Source organism: Phocoena phocoena, chromosome 5 (assembly GCF_963924675.1).
Source record: "Phocoena phocoena chromosome 5, mPhoPho1.1, whole genome shotgun sequence".
Lineage (NCBI taxonomy): Eukaryota > Metazoa > Chordata > Mammalia > Artiodactyla > Phocoenidae > Phocoena > Phocoena phocoena.
The window spans coordinates 87676402-87693830 of NC_089223.1; the positions used below are offsets into that span (position 1 = coordinate 87676402).

Below are 17429 nucleotides of genomic sequence, written 5' to 3' on the forward strand. Positions count from 1 at the left end.
GAAAGACTCATATTGAGTCATCAGTGCTCCATCTCTCTTGGGCAATACTGGAGAAATTCTCCTCTGTCAGTGTCTCCATTTTCAATATTCCATGAGCACATCAGTATGGATCGGGCTCCCCTTTCTTGGTTTGGGAATGTGAAGTCTGCTCTACTCTGATTTTCTGACTCTGATTACTCCCTCTCCAGCATCACAGTAGCAATCTGGGCAGCTGTCACCAGGGGATGACAATGCCTCAGGCTTAGTTACATAGGGATGGGGTAATTGGTCAATCTTCCTGTAGGTGCGACTAACTCAGGGAAAATAATATTACCAGGTAAAGTGGATGATGCTTTAAAGACATTTTTTTTTCACTCATGAAAAATGTGATAACAATTGAGATTGTGAAAGAAAGAAATGCAAACACCTAGTGTACTAGTCAGGATTGAGTGCAGGAAGCAGACGTGCCTCTAGATATTTTAACTGTGAAGGGACTTAATATAGAGAATAAGGTGTTTACAAAATCATCGGGAGTTCTAGGGGTGTGGGCCCTAGACTGGGCCTCTAGAAATGCGTTCCAGAATACTGCAGAACTGACCTGCCAGGGAACATACCACCTCTGGGGCCATTGCTATGGCTACTGATGTCAAGAACCCAGAGCTGAGACTGTGTTCCTAGTATCAAGGTCACACTGCCTCTGGACACCCAGGAGGCTAAAGAATGGATTCCATTCTAAAGAATGGATTCTGAAACACCAGAAATTTCATGTGTCTACTGCCTTGCTTGCCAGTGACAAGAAACAGTCAAAAAAAGCAGGAAATGCCCTCCATCTTCTAAGTCTCACACAAGTACAGCTAATTGGCTAAACTTAGTTTGTTTCTAGAGTGCTAGTTGGGAGTCTGGAGAATGCATTTTGTAATTGTCCAGCTTCCGGTAAGGCCCATGAGAAAGAAGCTGTACTCTCCACACCCAGGGTCAAGTGACTGCCTCACTACCATGGCCCCTACTAGCTGCAACAGCAGAGATCAGGGTCTCCCATTTGCTGAGTGCTCCCTTGGTGCCAGTGCTGGGCTGAACCCTTTACATCTGTCATTGCCTTCCCCTCACTATTATTAGATTCCTTTCACAGAGGAGGGAGCTGGGGTCTAGAGAGATTGGGTAATTTGCACAAATTAATGCTGGAGGAAAAGGAGGAACCAGGCTCTGAACTCCATCTGCCTGATTCCAGAGGCCACTTCCTCACCATTACTTGACCAGCAGCCACTCACTTCCCTTTATCACTGCTCCCCCACCCGCCATCACTCTAAGTCAAGGGCTTCTGAAACTCTCCTTACTCTCTTTCAAGTGTCAGCGAGCCCCAGGCTCCGGGCCAGTTCACAGACTCCTGACGAGTCTCCCACAGCTTTCCTCTTGGCTCCTGCTTTTGCAGGAACTGTAACCATGGCGCAGTTTTATTGCTTGGAAGAAGCTTTCTCTACCCATCCCTCCTCCCTCTGGAGACAGAATGGCTTTACTCATCCCAGAGAAGGTCTTCAATTACCTTCTGCTACATCCACATCTACTTTTATTTCATCTTTCTCCATCTGAAATAGAGATGAAGGTGAGACAAGGATCTCTGAATTCTGAGTCTTAGCAAAATGTAATTACTACATTTTTTTCTTTTTCTAATCACAGGAGACTTTTCTGAGCAACCTAGTTACTGATTCTACTACTCCCTCACTTCCTCCTTCCAACTGCTCTATGAAGCTTGACATTGGCGTGGAAGTTATTTTGCTTCAAATTGCTTAAGAGGTCTTGTTAATGAGATTGACAACCGCCAGATCCTGCCATGCTTCGTGAGACTTGTCATTTCCCCCACCCTAAACATTTTTAGAACACATGTGAGTGGAATGACAAAGTGATGTGGTCATTATTTGCCTATTTGCATTTGCCTTTGGAAAGTATCTCCTTAATCTGAAATACCCTCATCACATGAGGTGTCACCTGCTCATCTCTGGTGCCCTGCTCTCTCCCCTCTCTTCATATCTGGGTTCATTCAGCAACCACCAAATGATAAGCAATCTTTGGGACCCATTTTTATCATTTATTCATTCAAAAATGTTTGTGAATGCTTACTATGTGTCAGACACCATGCAAAGTGCTGGAAGAGTAAGTGAATAGATAGTCATGGTTCCTGTCTTCCAGGAGCTTCCATTCCAGACATTACCCAAGCAATCAACTCATTAAAGAATTTTAAGTGAATATATAGAGAATTTACTTCAAACTAGGTTCTTACTTAGATATGGAGATCCGGGAAGGTTTCTCAGAAGAGGTGACATTTACACTGAAGGAAAAGTAGGAGCTAGCCATAAAAATGGAAGAGGGGAAGATCATTTAAGACAGTAGGCACAGCATGTGGGTAGGTCCTGAGGTTGTAAAGGAAAAATTTGGTGTGTTCCAGGGTCTGCAAGGAGGTCAGTGGGCTAGAGGGGAGAGATATCACTTGATGTTAGTGGGGACTAGACTTTGTGGGGCCTTACAGGTCAAGGTAAGGAGTCTGGATTGTATTTGCAGTTGTCTAAGGTTAATGAGATGCCTGGCATAGGTGGCAGAAGGAAGATGGAGAGAAAGGGCTGCGGTGAAGCATGAAAAGATTGTTGATAGATGAACTGTGAGTGGTGGTGGAGTGGAAGAGTCCATTGTGCCTTCTGGGTCTTCAGATGTTATCAGGGCTCAGCATCAAGGACTCCTGATACCAATATGGTGGGGTCTTTTCTGCCCATAAGGTTTAATGGCTTTAAGACTTAATCATATGCTTTTGGCAACCTGTCCTCTCTCCCCTTCTGGCAATATTTCTGTTACTCCATCCACATCCCATTGGATAGATCTTTGAGGCTGCATATTTACCTATCTAAAGCATGGACCATGCAGTGCCTCTTGGCTCTGACACTGGGTGGGGATGGGGGTGGGGCAGTTGGTTAAGAGCACAGTCTCCAGAGCCAGACAGCACAGTCAGAATCCTATTTCCCTTGACTACTGGTGCAATCTCACCTGGCTTCTTTGAGTCTTAGCTTTTTCAGTTATAAAATGGGGTGAGGATAATAATACCTGCCTCATAGGGCCACTGGGAAGATTGGATGAGCTACTGCAGGTGAAGTCCTCAGAGCAGCACCTGGCACATGGTTTCAGTGTTAGCTCTTATTAGAGCTAGGGACCAGGTGCTTTTGAACTGCCTTAATTTCACTCTTCACCCATGCTAAGAGCAGGATTTACTGCTTCAAGACATCCCCAAAATAGATCCAATCTCATTTAACAAGAAAAGACTATTTTACTAAGTGTTTCACAGGGAGATGGAGGATGGGGGTTTCCTCTAGAATGTACAGCACTTCACCCCAAAATCCCCATTGAAAATCTGGCTCCTTCTCTCCCTCCCTGGCCACTTGCTGCGTATCTACCTTCCCCTGCTACCCCTCACACTTCATTCTCGTAGTTTCCCTGGTCTTTGGACCTGGACCCTGCTTCCCACCTCATCCTTAGTTTTTTCATAGAAACCACTATTGCTTTTGCTAATCCTCTCTTTGTTTTCTATTTCCTTAATTTCCAGTCTTACTGTTATTATTTCTTTCCTTCTATTTTCTTCGTTTATTTTCTATTGTTTTACTAATTCTTGAGATAAAAGCTAAGAAAGGTTTAGCTTTTTTTTTTTTCCTTTCTACTATATGCTTTTTTCCTTCCATGCCCCCTCCCTTTTGCTTTAAATATTTATTTATTTATTTTGGCTGTGCCGGGTCTTAGTTGCGGCACACGGGATCTTTAGTGTGGCATGCGGGATCTTCATTGCCACAGGCAGAATCTAGTTCCTTGACCAGGGATCGAACCTGGGCCCCCTGTATTGGGAGAACAGAGTCTTAACCACTGGACCACCAGGGAGGTCCCCTCTTTTGCTTTTAAAGTCATATGTTTCTCCCAAGCATGGTTTTAGCTTCTTCCCATAAGCCTTGATATGTGGTTTTATTATCATTCAGTTCAAAATACTTTCTAATTTCTATTATAACCTTGTTTTTATTATTGATTCTTAGTTTAGTTGCATTGTGTCAGATGAGGTACTCTGCATGATTTTACTGCTTTGAAATCTGTTGTGACTTGTTTTATGACCCAGGATGTAGTCAATTCTGGTAAATGTTCCACGTGACCTTGAAAAGAATGTGTGGCTCTGCAGTTGTTGGGTACAGGGCTCTATGAACGTCCATTAGGTCAAGTTTACTAAACATAGTGTTTCTTAATCTTTACTAATTTTTTGTGTTAATATGACCTATTAGTTCCTAAAAGGTGTTCTGTAATATCTCAAAATGACTATAGATTTATCTATTTTTCCTTTTATCAGTTTTGACCTATATATTTTGAAATTATATTATTTGGTGCATACAAATTTAGAATTATTATATTTTCCTGGTGAATTGAGTCTTTTATCATTATGAAGTATTCCTTTTTATGTTTAGTAATGCCATTTACCTTAAAGTCTACTTCATCTAATATTAAAAATCTATGTCAGCTTTCTTTTTGTTAGTATTTGCATGTTATATTTCTTCCCATTCTTTTACTTTCAATTTTCGATCTTTGTATAGTCTTTTGTTTTAGATGTGTTCTCAGTACAAAGCATGTAATTGTTTAAAAAAATTGTCTGATAATTTGCTTCACTTATATTTAATATGGTTTCTATGTGTCCTACCTGTTCTGTTTCTTTTTCACTCTTTTCTGCCTTATTTTGAACTGATTGTTTTTTGTTATCCCACTTTTCCCCCATGTTAGATTGGAAATTACACACTTTTTAAAACTATTCCTTTATTGGTTACCCTAGAGATTATAAATTCTAGATTTGCAAAAATGTAATATCAATTGGTAGCTTTACTCTCTTTTTGAGACAATACAAGCACCTTTGGAAGAGTATTTCCCAAACTTTAATGTGCATGTGAATCACAGGGGAGCTTGTTAAAATGAAAATTATGATTTAGTAAGTCTGGGGAGAGGCCCAAGATTCTGCTTTCTTGTAACTTCATGGGCCACCCTATGACTACAAAACCCTCAGAACACTTTAACTGTATTTACTCTATTTATCTCCTCCCTACTTAAATGCCAACCATGTACTTTAATTCTATATATAGTTAAATCCCTCAACACATTACTGTAGTTTTTTATGTAGACAATATTAGCCTAGATTCACCCATATATTTACATCCATATATTTTCGTTGTTCCTTATCCCTTCTTGCATCTTTGCTATCTCATCTGGAACTTTTTCTTTTTGCCTTGAGGACACTCTTTAGCATTTCCTTGAGTGGTGTTTTGTTGAAAACTCTCTGCTTTTGCCTGAAAATGTGTCCATTTTTTAAAAAAATAAATTTTTAAATTTTGGAACAATTTTAGAGGTACGGAGATGGATAAAGTTTCCCGTATATCCTTCACCTAGCTTCTCCTAATGTTAATGTCTAATATTACCATAATACATTTGTCAAAACAAAGAAACCAATATTGACACATACTGTTGACCACACTTCAGACTGTTATTTGGATTTTTCTGGTTTTCTCACCAGTGTCCTCTTTTTGTTCCAGGATTCAATCCAGGAAACCACACCGCATTCAGTCACCATGCCTTCCCTAGTTTCCTTTGGTCTATGATAATTTCTCAGATTTTATTTTTTCCCATGATGAGGACAGTTTCGAGGAGTACTGGTCAGGTATTTCCTAGAATGTTCCTCAATTAGGGTTTGTCTGATATTTTCCAATGGGTATAATGGGGTTATTAGTTTTGGAGAAAAATATCGTGGAGCTGAAGTGCCCTTCTCAATTGCAATTGAGGCAGGCAGGGCAGTGGGAAAGCGTTATAATGGAAAAAAAAGAGAAGGCGTCAGGTATGCTCCAATTGTAGGCTGTTGGCATGAGGAAGCTAGAGATGGGTTAACTAGAAATGAGGTATCTGATGTGACTGGTGTGAAGAATAGCTTTTTCGAATCGGTCCTGCTTTGGAAGTGGAGGCAAATTAAAGGGATGATTTTGGTGCTTGACCAAGTCCTGACTATTCTAGGATGATTGCTGCAGAGACTGTGGTTTGCCTTCCTGGGCTGGTTGCTGCAAGGTTTTGGGTCAGAGTTCTATCATCATATATGGTCTGGCTAGTGTTCCTTTGTATAGTCAGCTCCTCAGACCCTGCCCTTTTGGGTCATTTTCTCACTTGAAAGAGGCTGGCCAATGTAGGGAAGGCTAGAGATCCAGAACTTCACCTCCTAGGGATTGCTCAGTTGCCTTCATGGTCAATTTTATTGTGAGACCTTCTTAAACTTTTTGTTGTTTTATTATTATGATAATAATCTGATGAAAGAGTGAGTGTACAGAAGAATTTAAGTCTCTACATAGAATGCAAAGACCAGCATCATGACCATTATGACAAAAACAAAAACAAGTAAAAGTTCTTTTAAGATGTTTTAGAACCAGGAACCCAATAGATCCAACTCAGGCCAAGACAGCAAATCCTACAGGCCATGAGTATCAACTTAAGACAGCTAATTAGCTTTTTCCTTAAAACAATGTATAGCCTTTTCTATCTTGGATTTTTTATTGATCTAAGTACAGCAAGAATTTTAGCAATGGCACAGATGCCACCATGACTGGCCAATAAGAAACCTTGAAAAATGCGTTTGTCCATTACTACTCATGCCAATGAATTGCAACTAATTTGTATTGCATCTAGAGCAGAAATGGTATCATTGAAAAATTCTGCTTTAGTTAGCAACAAGTTTCTTATAGTCTTTTCTCTTTGTATGATTCTCACCACTGGGGACCCTGCCTGAGCAATGAATCAGTAATTCTCCCAGGTAGAGAATAAGCAAGCAGATAAAAACCAAAACAGGAATAGGGCAGGGATCTTGGTTCAATATCTTGGGAGGAAGCTATCTACTATTTGAGGTCATCTGCTTTTTCTGAAGGTCTTGAGTCAGCTGTCAACTTCCAAAGATTGGCTTCTTCTAGAAGATCCCTGAGAATCTTCACTTTGAGCTGCCTTATTGGAGTAATCTTCTAATTGCATGGAATTCCGAATTGATTCTTTCGTTGTGAAACTTGAATCCCATGATTGACTCTCTGGAGTAACACTGTTGTACTTGTTGTTAGCAGTTCCTGATTAGGTCCTTACCAATGAGGTTCAAGAACAGTTTGTCTCTTATATCTCTTCCAATAGCTGAAATCTCCTGGCCGAAGATCACAAAGAGGCTGTTTAGGAAGACGTTGTGGGAATAATGGCAATATGATCTTGGTGATAGGACAGGGTATAGTACATGAGTCTCTGCAATATTTTCTCATGTCTGTGTGCAGCAGTACAGAGACTATTATTAGAGGTGAAATCCCTAAATGCTTGGGCCTTCCAGTTGCCAATTCATAGGGTAATAACTGATGTGATGTGTGATGTGTCCCCAAGGGGATGGACCATATGGCCATAAAGGCTAGTGGGAGTGGGATTACCTTTGGCCAAGTGATGGCACACATTTCTGAAAGTTTTGTTAATTTAAATTTAAGGATGCTATCGGTCCTTTCAACATTTCCAGAACGTTGTGGGTGGTAAGGACAATGTAGTTTTTGAGTAAGGTGTAATGCATTACAGAATTCTTTTATAATGATTACCATAAAGTGCGTGCTTGGTCACCTGATGTACAAATTGGTATGTCCCAGGTTAGAAAAAAAACTCAAGCAGATTTTTAGTAGCTGTGAAGCCTATAGCTTTTTGGCAAGGAAATGCTGCAGCTCATCCTGAAAGTAGACATACAATCACTAAAAAATATTTTAAAATAGACATAACAATAAATTGAAGGTGTTCAAAAGGCTATTGAGGCTTTGGTTCCAGGCTATGTCCCACCTTCATGGGTTTTCTTCAGGATTACGTTGTTGATTGGTGACACATGACCTGAAAATAACCTCAGCTAACCTTTTAGAGTTTCCTGATCAGTCCTGATTTAAGAGAGCAACCGATTTGTCTCTATCATGTTAAGTAGTTTCATGGAGAAATTTAGCTAATTTCCATTTGAAGTCATCTGATGCCACCAAGCAGCCACCTTGGGAGTTCCAGAGACTATCTTAGTGAAAGGTACAACCCGAGTTTTTCCATTTTTACCTTTCAAAATCAGGGGTTAAACACTGATATTTATAATGGCCTCTTTGAATACCTCCATAGACTGATGCTTTGAGGTTTAGATAGGATCATAACATTGGTTACGGCTGCTTATTTGGCACAATGATCTGCTAGAGCATTTTCTTTACCATATTATCCCTTTCTGGATGAGCCTCCATTTTCATAACAGCCACCTCTCTAAGATGTAGGAATGCACCTAAAGTTTCCTAACTCATCCATTTTTTAAATGAGATTTCCAGTATTGTTTTCAAAATCATGTACTATTCCAAAAGCATACATTCTATCTTTCTATACATGCTTACTCTCTGGTCTTTGGTTAACTGACTAGCTCTACTAAGTGCAATAAGTTCTGGCATCTGGGCTGATTTTTACCTTGGGCAGAGGACTGCATTCCAAAGGAGAGCTTAAATTAGTGATAGTATATCCTGCTTGATAACCTCCAGTTTCAGTTTTGAGGTATGAGCCATCAACAAATAATATTAGTTTGTGGTTCTCAGTGACATTCTCTAATACATTTGAATGCGTACACAACATTCCCTAGCAAAGGTAAGACAATTGTGAGGTTCACATTCCTCTGGCAAAGTGGCAAATTCAGTGTTGGAGTGGTGAATACTTAGCAATGCGAGACTACAAGAGTAACAATGTCATAGGAGGTTAATCAGCTGGCTGAAAAGTGTTGCATGTTCTTAGCCAGTAGTAATGTCTGTCCTGTATGAGGAACCGTGACGTCAAGCAAGGAGCCTAGAACTAGCTCAGCAGAGACCTCAACAATTATTTATTTATTTATTTTTAGCAGCAGCTATTACTATAAGACGTGGGGAATAAATCTTTGCAACCAGGTCAAGGGTCTGGCAATAGGTTTTTGATGGTTCCCATGAAGTTGAATGAAAATCCCAAGGGCTTGTCCAGATCACTTATGCACATATAGACAAAGGGGAATTTTGTAGTTAGGAATGCCTGTGAATGAACCTACTGAAGAACGTTCTTCATATTACAGAAGGCCTGCTCCATAGCTGGGTTCCCAGAAAAGGTCTCTTACTGAGAACTTAGTCAACTCATAAAGAGGCATTGCAATCTTATAAAAATTTGTCTGCAATATCCAGTTAAATCTAGAAATCCTGTCATACTGTTATTTTGTGAGAGGTCTAAGGTAAGTTTGAATAGTCATTTGTCTATCAAGAGAGAGCGTTTTCCCTTCCTTAGATATCCCATGACCTAAATAATGGACTGTGCTTTGTAAAAACTGCAGTTTATCTGTTGAAACTTTGTCCCTTTTCTTCTAAGACTGAGAGCAAGTAAATGGAATCCTTTTTCAAGGTTTCTTAATCTTTGAATAAAGTAAGTCATCATCTACATATTGTATCAGAACTTAAGAACACGGGAAATTTAGATCTGTTAAGACTTGTTTGAGGAACTGAGAAAATAGGAGGAGGCTTCAGTGAACCTCTGGGGCATGACTGTCTAGGAATACTGTTATCTTCTTCAGGTGACGGCTAAAAGGTATTGACTGTCCTAGATGTGATCTAGAGGCACATCAAAAAAGACAAAGCAAAGGTCCACTACAGTAAAGCAAGTAGCTTCAGGCAGAATTGATGCCAAGATAGTATTTGCGTTAGGTATCACTGGGAAGTGAGGGATATAAGTTTTGTTGATTGTCCTGAGGTCTTGAAGAAATTGATATCCTTATCCATTTGGTTTCTTTACTGAGTGTTACAAGGGCTAGTGAAGGATATAAGAAGACCTTTGGATATAAGGCATTCAACTACAGCTTTGAAACCTTCCTTTGTTTCTGGCTTCAAGGGATATTGGGGATATTTGGTGGGATCTATTTACTGCTCTAATTAGTTTTCTATGTCAGGAGACTTTTAAGGTCATAGAATGTCATGTATGATGTCAAGACCTTTATCTGGGGTATGCATCAAATATAATAGAGAAGGCAAAGGTATATCTAGAATAGACACAACTTGATTATGAATAGAAGAGTCCTCTGGAACTTTAACAGTCGTTCTGTTGTATATTTAATATTACAACTCCATTTGCAAAGTAAGTCTCTCCTTATTAAATTTGCAGGGTGGTATCACAGAGCAGGAAGGAATGTTTTTTATTCAAGGGCTCAAGTGTTACAGCTAAGGGCTGGGAGATAGGAAATATCTGTGGGTTATTTGAAAGAACTGTCACTTGTGTGTATGGTTACTCTGAGGAAGAGGTTGAGCAAAGATGGTGTTTAATGTAGTAAGAGTAGCATCCCTATCTACCAGGAATTGATGAGGTTGACCATCTATATTTATTCAGGTTGAGTGTTTAAGGGTAAGTCAGGATATTGAAAGTGTTTTCCTTTTTCAGAGCACCCCCATAGATCAGAATTGAGGGATTTTCTTCATCTTGGTTTTTCTTTTATAGGATGGGACATTCTTTTTTTCCAGTGTCCTTTTTGTTTACAACATCTACCTTGTCAAAAATAGTTGTTTGGCAAGTGGGCCACCTAGCTGTTGAGTCTGCATGATTCTAGTTTATTTTGGAGCTTATCTAAAGCTGTTCAACATGTTCTGGCAGGTGTTTTAGTTCAGGCAAAGGAGCTACTTCCCATTCTAATTTCTACTTTTGAATTAGGCTTCTAGTTTCAGGTTTAACCCCATTGACAAAATGAGATGTAAGGACTACTTTTACAACTGGCACCTTCATTAACTCTTGAGTGTTGTCAGAAGGTATTTTCTACTAGAAAATCATGGAAATTTCCTATATTTTCATCATTTTTCTGTTTGTATGGTTCAATTATGGTCCAATAAATTTTTATTGGAAATGTTTGGGGATACTACAGTACTTTTAGGAGACTTTGTCCTGCTTTTCAAATATATATATATATATTTTTTAGATCCTTTTTTTGGACAGGTGTATTGTAGAAAGAGAGATTCTGTAGATGCCTTTCTGGGTCAATCCAATCAGCTTTGCCATCCAAGATCTAGCTGAGGTTCTGACCAACATGTGTACAAGTTGATATAGGTTAGGTAACCCTGAATCATATGCACCCAAACTAATTTAAAATGCTCCTATGAATAGTTGCTGGTCTTATATGGCAGCAGAGATGCTTAATTATAGTTCTTAATTTATCTTGGGTCCTAAGTTTAAATTATGCAGTGGCCCATATATCTGGCTCATAGGAGGGATGGATCTTTAGAGGCAACTGGCATTTTGTACTCTTAGGAGAGTTTCTGGGAGTAGGGAGGGGGTGTGGACAAGAGGAAGAGAAGGGAAGAGTTGATGAGATCACAAGGACAAGGAAGAAGAAGGACATCTGGATGTAGGGAGGCAACAGGATGAGGAGGATTTACTAGGAAAGGAGTCTAGTTTATTGTTGCTTAAGTTTGTTAAATTGGGACTTCCCTGGTGGCACAGTGGTTAGGAATCGCCTGCCAATGCAGGGGACATGGGTTCAAGCCCTGGTCCAGGAGGATCCCACATGCCGCGGAGCAACTAAGCCCGCGAGCCACAACTACTGAGCCCATGTACCACAACTACTGAAGCTCGCGTGCCTAGGGCCCATGCTCTGCAACAAGAGAAGCCACCGCAATGAGAAGCCTGCGCACCACAACGAAGAGTAGCCCCCGCTCACCGCAACTAGAGAAAGCCCACGCGCAGCAACAAAGACCCAATGCAGCCAAAAATAAATACATAAATAATTTTTTTAAAAAGATAAAATCTTAAAAAAAATAGTTTGTTAAATTGCTCATTGGCTTTGGCTACAGAATCTTTTAGTGAAATACTTTTCGAACCAGAATTTCCTTTGGAGGCTTCTGCATACTAATCAAACACAGCTGCCCATTGGGCCTGAGAAATCTTAATTCCCTTTCTTTTCTAAGGTGCCTATCAAATAAAATATGTATTCAAGTCAAATGTTCCCCAGAGTGGCCACTGAAGGCCCAAATACCCACTGCTGACATTACGCCATTTAGAGAACTAGGCACCAGTATTAGGATTGTAATAAAAATACACATAAGAAGCAGCCATTTTTCCCAATGGAGGAGAGGTTTTAAGCTTTGATGACCTCAGGAGAGCTGGCAATGGTTGGTTAAAAGTGATGTTTGTTCTCTTCATGTTTCAAGACCCCTCTGAACACAGACCCAACAATCTGTGCCCCTTGGCAGGTGGAAAATTAGAGTGAACTCCCTCTTGATCAAAGGCAAGCTCTCAGGACAAAAAATCAAGAGGAAAGGAGAACCTCATCCAGTTTTACTGGTGAATCACAACGAAGTTTGTCCAAATGTATGCCGGTCTGGTAAGAACAGCAAACTCATTAGTCTGTGAGGCTGGCTCAAACAACAAGCTTACAGGGCCTATGCCTGTGTTCTACCCCATGATTCTTCTTCTTATGACCACACTTTCAGACAGCTCAATACAAAACAGAAGTACAAAAGAGAACCAAAAAGCATGAAAAAGAATGGTCTGATTCCACCAAGGATGTCAAACAAAATCGGAAGCAATAACAAAACCTGGGTACCACACTTAGAATAAATAGCTGAGGAACTCAACACAAAAATAGTGGAGCTCAGATTCAGCACTGACTTACCATGTTGGCACAGACTTGACAGCAACAAGGCGCAAGGCACTACGGTCTCTGTGAGAACCTCATCTGGCTGAAGGCTGGGATCCATGGTGATGGACAGTGCAGTCCGTGTCTCAGTGGAGTCTTCAGGAAAACTGTGGAAAGTAATGTAGACCATCCAAATAACAAAGAGACTATTTATTTAGAACTTGGTAGTGCAAGAGAGTTAGTTACTACCACTTGCATTTGGCAGACTCAGAGGCAGGCAGGGGAGAGGGAAAAGCTTTATGGTGAAAAAGAGGAAGGGTTCAGGTGTGCTCTGATTGGAGGCTGTTGGCAAGGGGAAGCTGTTGAACGTCTATTACATAGTGTTCCGAGCTGTGCTTTGAACACAGATGTCAAATATAGTCCTTGTCAACCAGGAGCTCACAGTCTAGTTGAGGAAGGCAAAACATTAACAATTGAAATGGAATTTGACAAGCACTATGGCTGATAAATGTCAGGATGCCCTGGGAACATGCAGTAGGAATAGTGGTGAGTTGGTACATGTTAAACAACTGAGTCCTAGGGGAGTGGTGTATGGGGGGAAGGTAAGAGCCGGATTTGTAGAGTTTTCTGATTTCCACGGTGTAAATACTCCTACCACAGACAGTTTCAAGCTACCAACATGATGCCACTAAAAAAGGGAGTTGGAAAGAGATGGGCAGTAGCATGCCAATATATCTTATTTCCACTATTCAGGTACAACAGACGTAAATAATCTCAAGAGCAGAGATAATAGTAAAATGTAGTAAAATAATTAGGAAGTGATGACTATTTACTACTTTTGCTTTTAATACAATTGGCTTAATTGTAAAATCACAAAATTACTGAACTTTTTTTTAACAATCAGCTCTTGCAAGCAAGTATGAACCAGTGCAAGTGGGCCCTAGCATACCACTAGATAAGAGTGATTTCAGGAATTACTGTAGGCTCACCTAAAGGGAAGATTAGGAGGAAATCAAAGGCAGGGAATCTGCCTTCTCATTTCTGTATCTCAGGCGCCTAGGGTTGGGTTGTTGAATAGTGAAACTAATTCATTAATTCCGTATTAAAAAATTTTTTTAAAGCCCCTTCTATATTCTGGGCACTTTTCTAGGTGTTTGTGGAGTATAGCAGCAAACACCAAGGCCCTGCCTTTCAGGGAGTTTACATTCATAGGTGTGTGTGTGTGTGTGTGTGTGTGTGTGTGTGTGTGTGTGTGTGTGTATAAACAAATGTCTGTTATATCAGGAGGTGAATGATAAGTGCTATGACCAAAAATTCTGTAACGCAAAGGAGAAAAGGAGTGGGGCACCACTATTTCAAATGGGGTCGCCAGGGAATTGCCTGGCAGTCCAGTGGTTAGTACTCCACGCTTCCCCTGCAGGGGGCACTGGTTCAATCCCTGGTTGAGGAACTAAGATTCCCCCATGCCAGGTGGTGCGGTCAAAAAAAAAAGAGGGAGGGCTTCCTTCGTGGCACAGTGGTTGGGAATCCGCCTGCCAGTGCAGGGGACACGGGTTCGAGCCCTGGTCCGGGAGGATCCCACATGCCTTGGAGCAACTAGGCCCGTGCGTCACGACTACGGAGCCTGCACTCTAGAGCTCGCAAGCCACAACTACTGAGCCCGCGTGCCACAACTACTGAAGCCCGGGCGCCTGGAGCCCGTGTTCCGCCACAGGAGAGGTCACCGCAATGAGAGGCCCGCGCACCGCAACGAAGGGTGGCCCCCGCTCGCTGCATCTAGAGGGGGCCCGGGCGCAGCAACGAAGACCCAACACAGACAAAAATAAATAAATAAATAAAATTAAAAAAAAATGGGGTTGCCAGGCAACTGTAAATGTTGAGATGTATGAGGGTAAGGATCAACGGTTCAGGAATCTGAGAAACACGACCTGAGTAGGGCTGAAGCACAGACTCCCAGAGCTCATCATTCAACAAGAGTGGAACACAGAGTAACTTCGGAAATGTTTTCTTCAGAGACGCCACGCACTCTGCCCTGATTCTTCAGCCCCTCCTCACAGAAGAAAAGTCCTTCCTTCATGACGGTCTCAGGCACGCTAATGTTTAACTGGACCAATCAGATGCAGGGAGGCGGGGCTCGTTTTCTGTACTGCCTGAAGCCCGCCAAACGCCCTGACATCTCTGCGCATGCTCAAATCCTTCTGCTCCTGGCACGCTATTTGGAGCGGTTTGCGCATGTGCGAGAGCGAGACGTAGATGTTTGTCCCAAGGCCTTCCCGTACCGTCCAGGCGGCGAGTCGCCTCCTGGTTTCGGAGTGTGTCCGGCGTGTGTTAGTTGTTCTCCGGCAGCAGTGACCACTGCGGACATGAACCGCGAGAGCTTCGCGGCGGGCGAGCGGCTGGTGTCGCCGGCTTACGTGCGGCAGGGCTGTGAGGCCCGCCGCTCGCACGAGCACCTCATACGGCTGCTTCTGGAGAAGGTACCGAGCTTTCGGGTCCCTCCCTAGCTGCCGCGCCCCCCAGGCTCCGGCTCCGCCCAGCGCCCCTGTTAGTTCCAGAACCTGCCTCACCTCCTCGTGTTTGCTGGTTGAGCCCTGTCCCGAGAGTCTTTCGCAGTTGGGCATGCCTTATGCCGGCTTGCGCCGTTCAGCTCCTTCTCAGCCTCGCCAATGCTGGCAAAAACCCAGACAGTGTTATTATTAGGGGACGTGGGGAGTTCGGAATGTCGAGCCCTTTTTTTTTTTTTTTTTTTTCCTAACTTCGGGTTGAGGAAGCGAGGGGAAGGCCGGCATGATTTACTTTTTCGTTTGCGGATAGGGCAAAGTTCGTGTCTTCCATCTTTCACTACTCCTGGGGAACACATGATATTTATAAACTACGATATACTAACTCGAAGCAGGTGATGCTGAGGAACTTGACAGGTCTCGTTCTTGCCAGCATCCTGAATTTTAATGTCACTAAAGTTTGACAACCCTAGTTCTAACACCCTGGTGTGAAAAATCCTAGTTGAAGATAAGGTTTATTCGTTTTCAGTTACTTTTAACTGCAACTTTAAACCTGAGTAATCTCATTGTATTTATCACTTCTCGCAGCATCGTGTGGATAATTGTAATATAGTGTAACACAAACATTTTGCCTATTCAGAGTTTCTTCAGAGTGCTGAATTTATGTCTGAATTTTAGAAAACAAGGAGCATGGCAAAATGTGCATGGAAAAGTTTTAAAGTTCATTGAAGTAGGGCTCTGGGGAATGATGGTTTTTTAAATATAGTCATAAGCCTTTTTTTGTTTTCTTTTTTCTTTTCTTAAGGGCAAGTGTCCAGAGGATGGTTGGGATGAAAGTACACTTGAACTCTTTTTACATGAACTTGCAATCATGGATAGCAACAATTTCCTGGGAAATTGTGGTGTGGGAGAAAGGGAAGGGAGAGTGGCATCTGCATTAGTTGCTCGGCGACATTACAGGTATGATTTTTTTAAGTACAAAGCATTTCCTTTTCCCTTTTCTCTTTTTTTTTTTGTTAAAAACAATAGTGGCAGTATTAATCATATTAAATTATAAAATGTCCGTTTGTAACCTACTTCTTGTTTAAATGGGCATGTGAACTAGATGCAACAGGGAGATGGAAACAATGTACCTGAGTAGGTGCTTTTCAGGACAATAGGGTAAAAGTTCTAATATGAGGTGGTTATACCCTGTCAGCTTCTGGGTGATTAAGGATACTGGCTGTACGTTCTGTTAAGAATGTTTGTACTGTCTATACATTCTGTTAAGAGTGTTTAACCTGATAAACCTATTTGGTTGTTAAGAGTTTAAAATATGCTAAGGTTGTTTATAGTTTTCCATGTTTCTTTTCTAACATGGCAAGTTTTTTTAGAGAATGGTATATTTATAGAACTTTAACATCATTCATCTGCATCTAAACTGAATCCCATTTTATAAATATCTTGCTTGTTGCAGTAGATGTAGGAAAGGTATATTACAATTTTAGATTATTAAGTCACTTTTTTCTTTTGCATTATTCAGAAAGCTTTTCATCAATTCTGATAACCATTTAGTTGTTAGTGGTTCCAAATATGATCATTTCTCTGTTCTCCAACCTTTCTGTGAAATATAGGTAAACTCTTTAAAACTCCCATCTTCCATGATTTTAAATCATGATGAAATTTTCCTAGGAATAGTAGAATTTTATTTCAGCCGAAACTATTGCAGTCAAAACTAATGATAATGAATGTATGACCTGGATGAAAAACTAATGGTTAAAAATAAGGTGATAACATGGTTGATAATATATGTTAAAAAATGCTTAGTATGTGAGATTGCAGTGGTAATAGAGTGTGATACGTGTTCTGTGATAATTCCAGTGTGCAGAATTTCTGATCTAGTCAACTATAAATGACAAACAGACTTTTGATTTTAAAGTGTATTCAGAGGTATCTTTAAATAGTGTATAACATGATTAAATTTAAAATGAGTGGATTTGCACACTAATTTTCAAGGAGCATGTACTTCTTCTAAACTTAAGGCAGTATTTGAAACATCAGCTCATCCCTGTTAGAAGTTAGCTCACTGCTCTGATTAGGGAAATGGGAAGAAAGAAGAGAATTTAATGTTGCATATATCCTGGTTTTCTATTGCTGTATAACAAACCACCTCAAAACATAGTGGCTTAAAACAGTCATTTATTTTGTTACCTCTGACAGGTTACCTGGACTCAGCAGGTGATTATTGCTTCAGGTCTCTCATGTAGTACAGTCAGGTGTTGGCTGAG

At 41.0% G+C, this 17429-nt stretch overlaps 1 protein-coding gene across 1 annotated transcript in view; it reads left to right on the forward strand.

Moving 5' to 3' along the window:
• Positions 1-14998: 14998 nt before the first annotated feature.
• SEPSECS (Sep (O-phosphoserine) tRNA:Sec (selenocysteine) tRNA synthase) overlaps positions 14999-17429 on the forward strand; it is a 35444-nt gene continuing 33013 nt past the window's right edge. Inside the window, exons 1-2 of the mRNA XM_065877837.1 lie at positions 14999-15138; positions 15968-16122. Of these exons, the coding sequence (XP_065733909.1) occupies positions 15025-15138; positions 15968-16122 (269 nt within the window). The 5' untranslated portion in view covers positions 14999-15024. The remainder of the gene's footprint in view (positions 15139-15967; positions 16123-17429) is intronic.